The 13,486-nt window shown below is 33.9% G+C and overlaps 3 protein-coding genes across 3 annotated transcripts; all 3 read right to left on the bottom strand.

Annotated features, from left to right (window-relative positions):
* LOC109350816 (leucine-rich repeat-containing protein 40) lies at window positions 412-4,090 on the bottom strand. Its single transcript, XM_019592120.1, has 10 exons — window positions 3,877-4,090; window positions 3,714-3,785; window positions 3,087-3,179; window positions 2,669-2,750; window positions 2,465-2,521; window positions 2,019-2,083; window positions 1,837-1,932; window positions 1,579-1,665; window positions 1,400-1,480; window positions 412-1,301 (listed from the first exon to the last, which is right to left on the bottom strand). Exons 1-10 carry the CDS (start codon window positions 3,976-3,978, stop codon window positions 708-710), a joined length of 1,329 nt encoding a protein of 442 aa, XP_019447665.1. The 5' UTR covers window positions 3,979-4,090; the 3' UTR covers window positions 412-707.
* LOC109350815 (mRNA-decapping enzyme-like protein) lies at window positions 5,284-10,539 on the bottom strand. Its single transcript, XM_019592119.1, has 8 exons — window positions 10,268-10,539; window positions 10,153-10,193; window positions 10,005-10,054; window positions 9,092-9,236; window positions 7,859-7,915; window positions 7,230-7,356; window positions 5,969-6,433; window positions 5,284-5,779 (listed from the first exon to the last, which is right to left on the bottom strand). Exons 1-8 carry the CDS (start codon window positions 10,424-10,426, stop codon window positions 5,723-5,725), a joined length of 1,101 nt encoding a protein of 366 aa, XP_019447664.1. The 5' UTR covers window positions 10,427-10,539; the 3' UTR covers window positions 5,284-5,722.
* On the bottom strand, window positions 11,711-13,328 carry LOC109350813 (casparian strip membrane protein 5-like). Its single transcript, XM_019592117.1, has 4 exons — window positions 12,924-13,328; window positions 12,364-12,487; window positions 12,017-12,270; window positions 11,711-11,814 (listed from the first exon to the last, which is right to left on the bottom strand). Exons 1-3 carry the CDS (start codon window positions 13,241-13,243, stop codon window positions 12,055-12,057), a joined length of 660 nt encoding a protein of 219 aa, XP_019447662.1. The 5' UTR covers window positions 13,244-13,328; the 3' UTR covers window positions 11,711-11,814; window positions 12,017-12,054.

The following is a 13,486-nucleotide window of genomic DNA, read 5'->3' as shown; positions in this document are numbered from 1 at the left end:
TAAAAAGAGAGAGAATTTGTTTTTCATCTTGAAAATGATATTTTTCAGAGAAGTGTTGCACTTAATTTTGAAACATTTTTTTAAAAGTAAATGTTAACACACCCCTTTAAAAAAATTATGAATATACATCTACAATGCATTTTAATGATGGCATACAAATGTTACTTAGTTGTATAATAGACTTCTTAACAATTTAGTTGTATATAATATTTGTTTGTCTCTATTTAAACAAAAACAATAATCACTACAAATGTTGATAGATTTTCATACATTAGGTGAATGAAATGTCACACTCAACATTGATGAGACAACCATTACACTTGAATAGGTTGTTGGAACAATAAGTAACATAATACTTCTTGAATAATTTCACATGAGTCATGTTTAAAATCAAAAGGGTAAGAAAGATAATGAAGGATCAAAAGGGTAATGTGAACATAAAACATAGTGAAAGATAAAAAAAATTATCTTAAGCAATTGGTAGCAGCAATCATTCAAATTAATCAAAAGGATAAGAAATGTGTGATCAGATATAAACAGATTCCCATCATCAATGGATCCTGAATCTGATGTCTGCACTCCACAATGTAGCTACTTAACTCTGAATCAATAAGAAATCTAGCAGCAATGTCAGAGACTTCAAGATTAGTCCGGCCCTTTTGCTAAAAAGGCATGAGGAACTAGCATATCCCCGGATAATCAGCTTATCAATCATCACCCCATGTCGATGGCCCTCCTATTCCAATTTCGGATGATGGATTTGATAGAGACTCTGTGTTCTGCAATTTAGCACTCTTACGCTTCGCAAATGAGGTTACTGCACCACTTACTGATTTCACATCCTTAATTGCTTTCTCATGTGCTTTCATTTCACCACCATGACTCAGATTTTCTGCACCTTTCTCGATCTTAAAAATATCCATAAACGAAGCTTCTGCATCATCAATAAGATCAAGTTCACTTTGTTCCTCATTCTTTTGTTTCGTCTTTGGTTTCTTCTCAATCCTATTGACATTCTCCTCAGCAGCCAAACCCTTGTCCAAGGGCTTGTCATCCTTTCTTCGCTTTTTCGTCGTGGACTTATTATTCTCCACGTCAGGATCTATGGTAACTTTAGGAGTGTCTTTCTTTCTTTCCTTTGGCACACTCTTCTTTTCTTTGCTGCTATCTCTCAAATTTTGACCTTCATGATCTACCAAAAAATCGTTATCACCATCAATAACGTCACCTTTCTCATTCTTGGAATCTTTATCTACTGGTCTAGCATTGAATATTTGTAGTCTTGGCAGTGCTTTCTTAATCTGTAACATAGCATCCACAGAAGCTTAAGGATGAAATTTAATAATCAAGTGTGAATTAATACATGAACCAAAAAGTGGGGGAAAGGAAGGGAAACTACCTTTCTTGTAACTTTATCAATTGCGGAAACAGGATTTCCTTGTAGATTTAGATTTCTCAGATTTGTGAGTGAATTGAGCACCTACAGTCATAAAAATTATGAAGATACATGGCAAAAAGTGTGCTATAGACAATTATGTAATGTTATGAAGTGGAAAGTTCAAGGTATGCATGTCAAACCTTTAGTTCTGACCACCTTGTGATCACATTATTTCCCAAATCTAAGTTTTGAAGCTTTGAATTATGTATTAATTCATCAGGGAGAGACTGAAATACAAAAGTTATCAAAACCAAAATGTTATAAAAAATACGAAACAAAAAATTGAAAGCGTAAAGTCATGAAATAAATATCATATGAATGCACTTTATGGAGCATTTTGAAGATAGATCATGACTCGAAGTGGAACTACAAAGGAAAGTCACACATTTAAAGCACACCTTTATCTCATTGTGACCAAGGCGAACCTCTCTCAATTCAACACAAGACTTGAGTGAAGAGTCAATACGCTGAAGCTGGCAGTAAGAGAGGGAGAGCTGAAACCAGGAGAGGTATTATGAGCATTAGGATTACAATAATGAAATAAGGACAGGAGGAGCTCAAAATGTTCGGCACACTTTACCTTTGTGATGGATTTTACTTTCATCAGGGCATCACCAATTTTACCAATAGGATTTTTGGATAGAACTGCAGGGGAATTAGATATATTTGAGGATTATTCGAGTTCAAGCCGTCACTAAGACATTATTTGGCCAAAAAAATTATGTATTTCAAACAAACAACAGACATAGAGTAAAGCAATGATAAGTAGAATAGTATGGTTCTACTTTGAAATGCCCCCGAGCCACAACTCACACAAAAGGTAAACCTCCTCTCTGCAAATAAGGCATCATTATCATAATAGCTAAGAGACTAAATCAAAATTCAAGTGTAGCCTATTGTGATGCAAGCACAACATCAAAGCCATATCAGTCACTAAAAAGGAAACAAAAAAACCAAGTCTTATCCCACTAGCGGGGTCATCAAATGTCAGAATTTAAAGAAAATGAAAAGTATAATTAGTCATACCAAGAGTGTTCAATTCTTTCATCTGATCAAGTTTGCAAATGGAGGTAATCTCATTTTCTGCCGAAACCAAAAAGACGAGTATGAGTATAGTAAAAAAAAGATAGAAATGAAGATAAAGATTCAATACTATATTTTTCACAGTGTTTCCAAGTTCAGCCTCCGAAAAAAGGAGTTGTAAGCAGGTGATCATGTAAGGAGTCTCACCATTCAAAATCAATGCTCGGACACTAACAAGTGAGCTGACTTGATCCATAGATTTAAGTTTGTTCTTGCCTGCATTTAGAACCTGGTTCACAAATATGTACAAAAGTTATGCCAAAATCCTCATGTAACTCATCGAACTTTATCATAAGAATTAAGCATATGCAGATTGTTTTACTAGAAATAAGCTCATTATTCAGAAAGAATGCATGCATAGGTGAAGTATCACATGAAAAAGACAGAAATGTACAACACAATGCACATCTCATCATTAAAAAACCAGTACAAGCGCAAAACAAGCTATTAACAACAAATACACCAATCAATAAATTTACTATAAACTAAGTCCAGCACAGTATTAGCTTGATAAAGAATGAAAAAAAATTCAACCGTAGCTGATGTTGACAAGGCAGATACTTACAGTGAGCTTAGTAAGTCCTTGAATTCCTTCTAAGCTTTCTAATTTGTTTTCTACAACTGATAACCACTTCAAATTAATGCATGACCTCAAACCCTGGGGAACATGCATAACAAAGTAACCATCAATACAATAGCATCTTTAAAAAAATATCAGGACTAAATACCCAAGTTCATCCCTAAGAAAACACTTGCCCTCAATATAGTCACTGAAAAATGAAAAATTCTTATCGAGTTCTTAAAAACCTCACACGGCGGTAAAAATAATATCCCACAGGAACTAATATTTCCATAAAATTTGTTCCAGAAAAGACTAATTTGATTAACATCTAAGATTCTTGAGGGCTAAGTTGGGATTTTGCATTTCTCACTGACTAATGCTTTGTTTTACATAACTAATTGATAAGTTAGCTGATAGCTTATAAACTTATAAGCAAAAGTGATATAATCATAATTGTTTGATAATAATAGCCCATAAAATAGTTGATAAATGTAAAATGACTAAAGTCTCTGGCTTATAAGCTATATGCTAACTCAAACAGCTTATACAGTCTTTAATTTGTTGAATTTGGGTATTCTCTCAAACATTGGAAATAAAAATAAAGAGAGAAGTGAAAGTGAAAGAAAGTACCTCAAGTGAAGTGAGACTGTTAAACTTGAGGTCAAGCTTCTCCAAGTTTGTGAAGTTTCCCAAACATGAAACCTGGGCAATATCAAAAAGCAAAAAAGATAATATTTTTGGTGATTGGAACTTGTAAAGGTAACAAATAATGAAAAGGGTGATTGTCACTGACATCAGAAAGAGCTTTGTAATTGAGCTGAAGAGTGACAACAGAGCTTGAATCACCGGAAACGTTATTGTCCTTCAATACTTGCTCGTAACTAAGGCGATTCATTGGGATTCACTGATTCAACAACCACTTCTAAAGTTTCACCATAGATCACTCCTAACGCATCAAACAAAAACCCTACTTTGCTTACCTTTTTTCATTTTAAGGTATATAGAGGCTATTCAAGTATTCATTCTATCAATTTAGTCCCACAAAATCAAATAAATTCAAATTGGTTCCAAAAGATTTAAAATGAAAGTAAATGTATTCCTTATTTTATAAGGTTAAACCGAATATTATTAATATTGGACATCATATTCATTCAGCCAATTATTCACCGAGTACTAGTTAATATAATATATATATATATAATATAAATATTATTATTTATAATATATAATTCAATCATCCAATGATTAACTATGTTACAAATTTCAAATACTCATTACGTCATTTTGAAAAATATTTAAAAAATTCATCTAAAATTAGATTTAATTGGTTTTGATTAATTTAATAATATAACGGAAATTATTATTATATTATATTAGTATAAGGACTTATTCACTAATTTTCTTATTGAACCATAATATCATTTTTATAAGTATGTTCGAAAAATCTTAAAAAACCTAAGTAATTAATTTGACTAACATTATACATATTTTATAACTAATTTAATTTTTTCAGATTTTAGAAACCAAAATTCCCACTTATTTTTTTAAGTCAAGAAACACCACTCAACTTAATTGATATGCTAAATGTCCCTAAAATTTAAAAAACTTGTTCTGACAAAAAGTCTTGAACTTTGGTTCAGGTGCAAGATGATACTTTGTCGATTAATATATTAAAAATGAATAGAAACTGTCACTTACAAAATAGAGTTGATGACTCTCTTTACATATTTGTTTTCTAAATATGAAGTCAAGTTTTTCACATTTTTACTAAATCATATGTATCAAATGAGGCTGAACCATATCAAAAATCAGTATTTTACGACAATACATGTGGCAATTCTTTCCTTACATTTAGAGCATGTCCAAAACTTAGAGCTCCATTTTAGGCAATAATTCTATCATGAAATATTGTAATTCATCATTGCCAAAGTAAATATTGTAATTTTTACATGATCACTCGTGCATCTTCAATATATATTTTGACATTTCTTCACTTTCATATTCATATTTCAAACTTTCACATAATCATGTCTTTAGATTCAATGCCCAACTGGATCCCCAAGGTCGAGAGTTGAATTCCTGATAACGGCATTTGTTGAGATGGACAACCACAAACTAGATGATACTTTTGATAATACCAAAAAAAATCAAAACAGAAGACAAGACATGGGAGGAGGAGTATTTGAGGGTAATGCTAATGGTGGTATATAAGTTTGTTCATAACATAATTAAACAATACAATACACAATAAACAAGGCTCAGTAATAACCTTACCAACCCCTAAAATTTTGAGGTTTGCTTCAGCCAATTACCATATTTTGTGAAATCAGTTCAGTATTGCTATAACCATATATTTGGCATTCTCACCATTTCCTGTCATGTCATGTCACAATTACACTTGATAGATATTGCAGCATGGGAGTGGATTAGACTTTTGTTTAAAAAAACAGGAACATTCAGGAATCTAGCAAGATCCAAATGGTCATCACAACACAGCAACCAATTTTACAGATTGAAAATGACTGAAACATTTTAAAGTTTAGGGCATGATTAAAGCCTGGCCTAAAAAATATAGTAAAGGTAATTCAGCCCAAAAAGTGATTCCTCCTGAGAGTTGGTAATTAAACACCCTTTGGGAGTCATGATTGATGAGCATTCAGCAGCGCTCTATAGACCATATCAATGAATTGATTGTCCTAGCACAAGACAAAGAAATCACAAAATAAGTGGGAAACAAGAATCTAATAGGAAGATACTAACATATACTTCATAGTATGAAATCGAATATATAACAAGATAATGTAAAAATAATATGCTTCCTAGCTGTCGTTTAAGATCATTGTAGTAAAAAAAATCAAGGACTGGTAAGCAGCAAGCAAACAAACCTGAACAAGCACAATAAGAGCATCTCGGACCTTTTCTCTAGAAATAACTGGACCATAGTTTGGAACAGGAGAAGGAGTGAGTGAAGGTGGTGGAGTTGGAGGCGGAAATGGCTGTAGCAGTGGAGCACCATATGGGCGTTGTACGTTTACAGCAGGATGAAGTGGAGGGGCAGTAGGTGTGGATGAAGACACAGATGGTGGAATCACCATTGCTGAAGAAGGGGTAGGGACAAAAAAAGAAGAAGGCTTTACAAGCAGCTTTGTGGATCGGTTGCTGTTGCTGCTGGATTCAGGAGCATCAAGCTGGGGCAATAGAGGAGTAGATGCTGAAAGAGAGGGTATCTGTAAGGTTGGTACAATGGGAGTAGCGGCATGGATTGGCACAGATGGAGAAATTGCAGCAGAAGACTGATAAGGTTGTCCAGTAATTGGAGCATTTGAAGTATTCCCAATAGCCATAGCTGCCTGCAATAATAAAGCATCGGTAAAATTTAACCAGATCAGAACTCAGTTACAAAGGTTTGACTCATAATGAAAAACTATGTTCACACAAACATAAAAGTTTTTTCTCTTAAAACTTTAATATAAAAAACAGATGAATATCAATAACATTGACATATTAACAAAATACATTGCCTGGACCATCCAAGTGCATATTTGATAACCATTATTGGAAAGCAACAGTTCAGATTTCTATAAAATACAGGCAACTCAATAGTGGAGATGCTTTCTGTGAAATATATACACAAATCATATCTGGATTATAACTAGAAACCCCTTTTTTGTGGATCCATCTCACATCAATAACCCAACCTCTCCCACCTATAGGTAGTTTTAGGCAAGTTTCCTTTGAGGTGGATACCTGGACCACATGGCACCTTACTGTTAAGTACAACCTGCTCTTCAGATGTATATCCAATCCATAATAGATCAGTAGAGTAGAATAAAGTACATGGTAAAGTCTTTCTGAGAAGCACAATTTAGTGGGCCACTTTTGGGCATGAAGAACTAATGATGTTATATGCATAAAGCAGTGAAAAATGGACAGCCAAATCAAGTTGGGATTCAGAAGATAGGAGCAACAAATGGGAGCCGCTTATAATGTTCAATGCTGGAAGTAATAAAAATGGTAGATGCAGTGAAAGGGGAAATAAAAAATATTAGATGGGATAAATCCTACTTTTATAGTTTCAAAGTAGAGATTGGCATATAAAGAAATTAGAAGCAAATATAATTGTGGAATGTTGACAGTGGTACATACACTGAAGAAGTTAACAAAGGAAGGATCATCGGGAACATCAGCCACATATGAAGCAGTTGATGATGATGGCTCAAGAGGACCATCCATGACTGCCATAGTCGGTACTGCTTCCAGTTCTTCAAACTCGCTGCAAAAATGTAAGTAGAACTTCATTACTCAAACTCCAAGTATAAATGTGGAGACATAAAAAAACTAAAGTATGCTTTAACTTAGTTGTCAACTACATAATAGTGATTCACTATTGAGTGTTGACATAGAATTCTTTTGATAGAAAACAAGTTTTTTGAAAGTGAAAAAGAAGATAATTTTCTAAAGTGAAAAGGATGAAAGTATGAGGACAGTACAATATCCTCCAGAGCCTAAAAAAATAGTAACATGAAGAAAGAAGAGTTATACTAAGAATTTTGTATGTCGAAGATGGTAACTCTATCAAAGACATACAGAGGGAATGCAAGAGGGAGAGGGGGAGAGGGAGAGGGGGAGCGAGAGATAGATAAGGGACAAAAGAAGCTGTAAACCCTTTGCATGTATATGAAAATGATGTAATAGAAGAATTGAATAGAATAGTATTGGAAGTAAAAGGAAGGTGGTGACACAAATTCACTGAACAAGTAGAATCATATTATTACCTCTTTGTCGAAGACACCTTGGACTTAGGAGGCACCTTGGCGTATGCATTAAGGATCCTGAAAACCAGCCAAATACAAGTGAATAATATGATTACATGAAAAAGAATAAAATTTGAGGGGAAAAATAATATACATCCATGTTAACGTAAGCAACTAATGCTATCGTGATAAACTTGTATGCCTTTACTTCTGCACTACGCTTTCTATCTACAGATAACTTCTGCAGTTTCTCACACACATTAGAGGGCAACAGTGAATTTGTGACCATTTTCTTGCTGTTTTCTTAAGGAAAATCATCTACGTAATAGAGTAGCAATGTTGTCGCATGCAAGAATTTCCCATTTCAAAAACCACAATTAAGTAGTGGAAAGTGTTAAGGCACTATATATATCAGGTATCAACAAACAATACAAACCCATGCTAATGATCTGACATGGAAAGCAAATTGTTCATCACAACAAATCTGAGTATTGCAAATAGCTTATATATCTTCTACAGTAGATCATCCAGTAATTTCAGGATTCCTTCAACTAGGCTGGAAAATTGAAATCAAATGTCATATGGTCACCATATTTGGTCAATTACACTTGAGAAGAACAAGACACTCATTAGGAACTGGTAAACAGGGAATGGCAAATTCAAACCCTAATGTGTACATCATTGCTTGACTTTCAAAAGGAAAGGGGTGAATTGCTCTCCATCCAGGGGAAGTGGTTTACCAATATTAACTTTAGTTCACTGAATTAAATGTCCTTCAATTTATACAATCAAGTCTGAAGAGGGCGAGCCTCAGCGCAACTGTAAGGTTGCTTGCCTTGTGACTTGAAGGTCATGGGTTCAAATCCTAAAAACAATTTATTTGCTTGCAATGGTAAGGTTGCGCACATCTAACCTACCCAAACCCCACTAGGGGGAGCCTCGCGCACAGGGCCACCCTTTTTAAGTCTCAAAACATTATACTGTACTCCCATGACTATTCAGAAACAACACAAGTGATCAAAGATTTGCTAAAAGCTACCTATCTACCTTTATGAATTGTGATAGCCTATAAACATGTTAGTGTGAGAAATTATTTCTGCAAGTAAACGCTATAAATTATCTCTGAAACATCAAGGGTGGGAGAACAAAAAATTTAGTGACGTAAAAGGTTATCAACCCCGAGGAGTAAAAAGAAAATCATATTCTTAGGAGACACTGAGATTGCCATAATTCAATCAATAAGAAGAGCAATACCTGCTAAAAAGATTTGCAACCTCTTCACATTCACGTGCATTATAGAACCAGATACCATTCACTTCTTGGGCAGCATTTCTATACAGTAGATATGGAACCTGTACTTCATACTCGAAATCCCCCAAGAGATTCTCCACCAAATTTTCTGCTTATGCCACAACATAAACAAGGTTAATGCAAGTTCAGTATATGGACATTAGGAAGCGGACCACCACCATGTCTAGTAGCAGCACAGTATTTAGTTCACCCTTAAGCCTTAACACTGTCAAAAAGGCATATTTACAGTTTGCACATTTATTAATTTACTATAATCACAATGTTGAGTGCAAGATCCTGACTGTGGAATGCTAATGGCCAATACCTAAGCCCCGATCCTATAATTGTTAAGGATAAACCACACACCTAATAACTTCAAATATATTATTACTTCACACAAGCAAAAACTAACAAACAATAATCTAATTTGAGCACTCGATTTCCAGCAACCATGTCAACAGAGTGAGCCTCTTGAAGTCAATGGGAGACACCACCATATCAACATAAGATGGTATCATCCAATAAAAGCATCTACAGCTTGATGAAAGAGCTTCCTTCTCGCAGACTATAAGCTAGCTCACAAACTGAATCCAGTATACTCAAAAGATTGACACACACATGTGGAAGCGAAGTGATAACTTTCCAAAACCAAATCCAAAAATGACATTACAAAGTGTCATAGAACCACACTATCACTAAGCTAATGTATGGCACATGAACAAAACAAAAAATGTCCCGGGATACACTTTTGGAACTAAATATGTAATTTATATCTGAGGGACTAAAGTAAGTAGTAGCTACATTTTCAGGAACCAAATTGGCTAATTACTAATTTATAAAATAAATGAGTGGAATAAACAAAATCAGATGGAGATACCAGTATTGCGACGGTTCATGACAATAAACTGAAACCGAGGTTGTATGTTCCTGAAATTAATTAAAGAATAATTTCCGAATTCAAACAATCCGATCATTGAATTTCAAATGATGTTATATGAAAAGTGAAAATGAAGAGAAAAATAAACCTTTTAACAACGAATAGAGATCCTTCAACGTCCTTGCGGCTCTGAAAAGCAATGAGAAAGAGATATAGAAAGTGTTGAGAGAGAATAGAAGAAAAGAGTGAAATGAAGAAAATACCCATTGGCTAAGGTCAACATTGAACTCGTAGAAGGTGACGTGAGCAGCGGTGATGAGAATTTCTTCGACGAAAGGGTCTATACGTTGAAGAACAGTGAGATTTAGAAGCTTCGTGCTTTGTTGGTCTAGATTCGGCATCACCTTCCCGTTTTGAGACATGATTGTTTCTGCAATAACCAATTGGAAACCCTAGAATTTCAAATTTGGGGGTTTCGGTCTCTCGAGGGTGCAATGGCTATGGTATGTACGATGAGTCTTCTCCCACAAGGAAAAACAAACAACCCTTCTCACAATTACCAAAACAACCTCATAATTACCCTCCTCCAAATCACACAAATATAAATATATAACTATACATTCATTTTTTTCTTAAATCCAATGAATCAAACGTATGACGGCAATAAATGATGAGAAAGAAAAAGATAAATTTTAAATAATTTATTACACTCATTCATTTAATCCGTTAGATTTAAAAAAATGAATGAATGAGATTAAGTGACATATGCACAACTAGATCTTCATTGAAATGATTAAGATTAAAAAATATATGCAATGACTATCATGTGACCAATAACTAACTTTTAATCTTAGTGATCCATGACTGTTTATAAAGCTCATATCTATTGTTCTCATAATTTTTATATAAAAATTAAGTTACTCTTATTTATTTATATATATATATATATCCTATTTAAATAATATTTTATATTTATCCCATTCATAATGCAATGGTTGATTTAGCTTTGGGCATGAGGTTAATGGGTAATAATGGGCCTATCTATCCATTAGATTAACATAGGTTACACAACCACCTTAATCCTATATAAGTATAGATTCAACTCGAGATCAAATGTTCTTGCAGATATGAATTTATAGTTTGTGTTTGGCATCAAGTAAGAGTAACATAAAGATAGAGAAATGTATTACTTTTTAGTTTTTCCTTAATGTTTAGCATTTTTTCAAAATTTTGTTGTTAAGTAAGTGATATAGGATATCTTATCTCATTATTTCAATTGAAATTACATCATTTAATCTTTTTCCTCCGAAATTTATTATTATTCCAAATTAAACCCTCTATTCCATAAAAAATTGTTATAAAAAAATATCAAAATGTTTGCAAGAGTTTCCTCTTTTAATAAAGCTTCATTATATGAAATGTGAGTGTGTGAATCCAAATCCTAATGATTGCACTCCTTCTTTCCTTAAAAAAACCTATAAAAATAGAAGGGTTTTTGTTTTATTTTATTAATTAATACATCATATTTTTAATGTTTTGTCTAACTACTTATCAAGTAAGTAGTTTAATGTATCTGCATATCTTAGTTTGGTTTAGTATATTAATTAAATACACTAGTGACTATTTAGTTTTTTTACTTATCATACCTTAACTCAAATTCCTTTTAAAAAGTGCTTTTAGCCTTGGCTCATATTTGCAATGGAAAATCTTTGGAACTAGGAACCACAAACCATACACATGATTCTGCATTTCAATGTTTTAAACATCAACTACACCACAAAGAACTTTACAATAATTAAGAGTCACAACTTATACCAACATGTAATATCTCAGCTTTGACATGCGACTCCTTAGACCCATGAATTTACTGAACATGCCACCTATTAAGCTTAAATACTTATACAGTATTTTATTTCCCTTAAAGAGAGCATCTCGCGACTCAAACTCATGACCACCTCAGGGACTTATAGTCATTTGTTCCATTGACTTAAACGCATGTCAAGGCTGGGGTGTTACACAATCAGTATCCAATCATTCCAATAGTATCATTTCAATTCCTTTTGAGAGCCAAAGAAGACACCACAATCAAAGAAGCAAAGGAGATTGCTGCAGTGAAAGAAACCACCACAGCCTCACTTGAAACTTGGCAGAAATCACTGAACTGTTGACAAACAGCAATCCAATTTGCATCTTGGCTACCATTATGAGCTAAGTACACAACAGCAGCAGCAGATGATGCAGCTCCTATCACTAAGGCCATCATCACCTGAAATTGTACTCAAAGTAAAAGGGTAACTTTATGGACAAATAATATTACTGATGAATGCATTATCTTTACTCATATTGAATTCATGCTTACTGTATCTAAGACCACAAGTAGAAGCCTTGGACCTACTGCAAGGGGCCTAACAATGCAGACAATTGATAATGGTAAAGAGAGGATGAGGTATCCACCTGCTACTGCATTTGCTATCACAAAAAACCTGCATGTAAAATTGTAAACTTTATAGGGGTGACATGCATTCAAATATATATGAGTAAACTTCATCTCAAACTCTTTTTGTAATACACTATTTTTAACAGCATTTCACATCAACTAAAATCTTGAGTTGCCATAATATGTTTGTTAGCCTCAAATTTGAATATAGTCTGCTATCTTAAGAACACAAATCAAGAATCCTATAGTGTTTGAGGACATAAGGAGAACAATAAAATGGTAAAGAGTCGATCATCATCTCATATGAGTTTTTCGAATGATCCTAGAGATATTGTTTATGTTTTTTTGTGTGTATCTCTCTTTTTCACCTGAACTTGTCACGTGAAACATTTTCACATGAAGAGCATAAATTTCCAAAAACCAGTATGAGATAGGAATTGTACATGAGAAGAGAATGTTTCTGTAGTAGAATATGTACTTACTGGAACATAGGGAAATCATTCCATTGAGCATCAAATTGAAGGAATTGAGTGAAGAATGGAAGTATTTGTTCATTGTTCCCCATGATGGCAGCAGCACCAAGTGTGGCTCCAATGGCACCAAGCCTCAGAATAAAGTCTATGATTGCAACACCCTTTTTCCATCCAACTTTTTGAAGTTTTGTAGCTTTTGTTGAAACAGTAGCAGAAGTTGGATCAGCCATAGCAATGGCTTTCCCTTTGCTATTGCTCCTAGTCCTCTTGGACTCTAGCATGGGTTTAGTGTCTGCTGATGTTGCCTCACCTTCATGTTTCGAATCCATGATCTAATATTGCAAGTGATGCTTTGAAGGATATAGAGAAAGATTTGTAGTTTGTATCATGAAATGTTGATAATGTGACTATGTATATATAGATGCCTAAATAAAGATGATAATGCTCTATGATGCTTTGTGAAGTTGTTGATTTGTTAACAACTCACTTGCTCTACCAGAAGCATTCTTTTTTATGGTTTTGTTAGGCTTATTCCCACTGCAAATGTGTCAAATTCACCTAATAAACTTAAC

This window comes from Lupinus angustifolius, chromosome LG06 (genome assembly GCF_001865875.1).
Source record: "Lupinus angustifolius cultivar Tanjil chromosome LG06, LupAngTanjil_v1.0, whole genome shotgun sequence".
NCBI classification, from domain to species: domain Eukaryota; kingdom Viridiplantae; phylum Streptophyta; class Magnoliopsida; order Fabales; family Fabaceae; genus Lupinus; species Lupinus angustifolius.
Note: the sequence above shows the minus strand (reverse complement) of the source record. Positions and strands in the feature narration are given on the sequence as shown.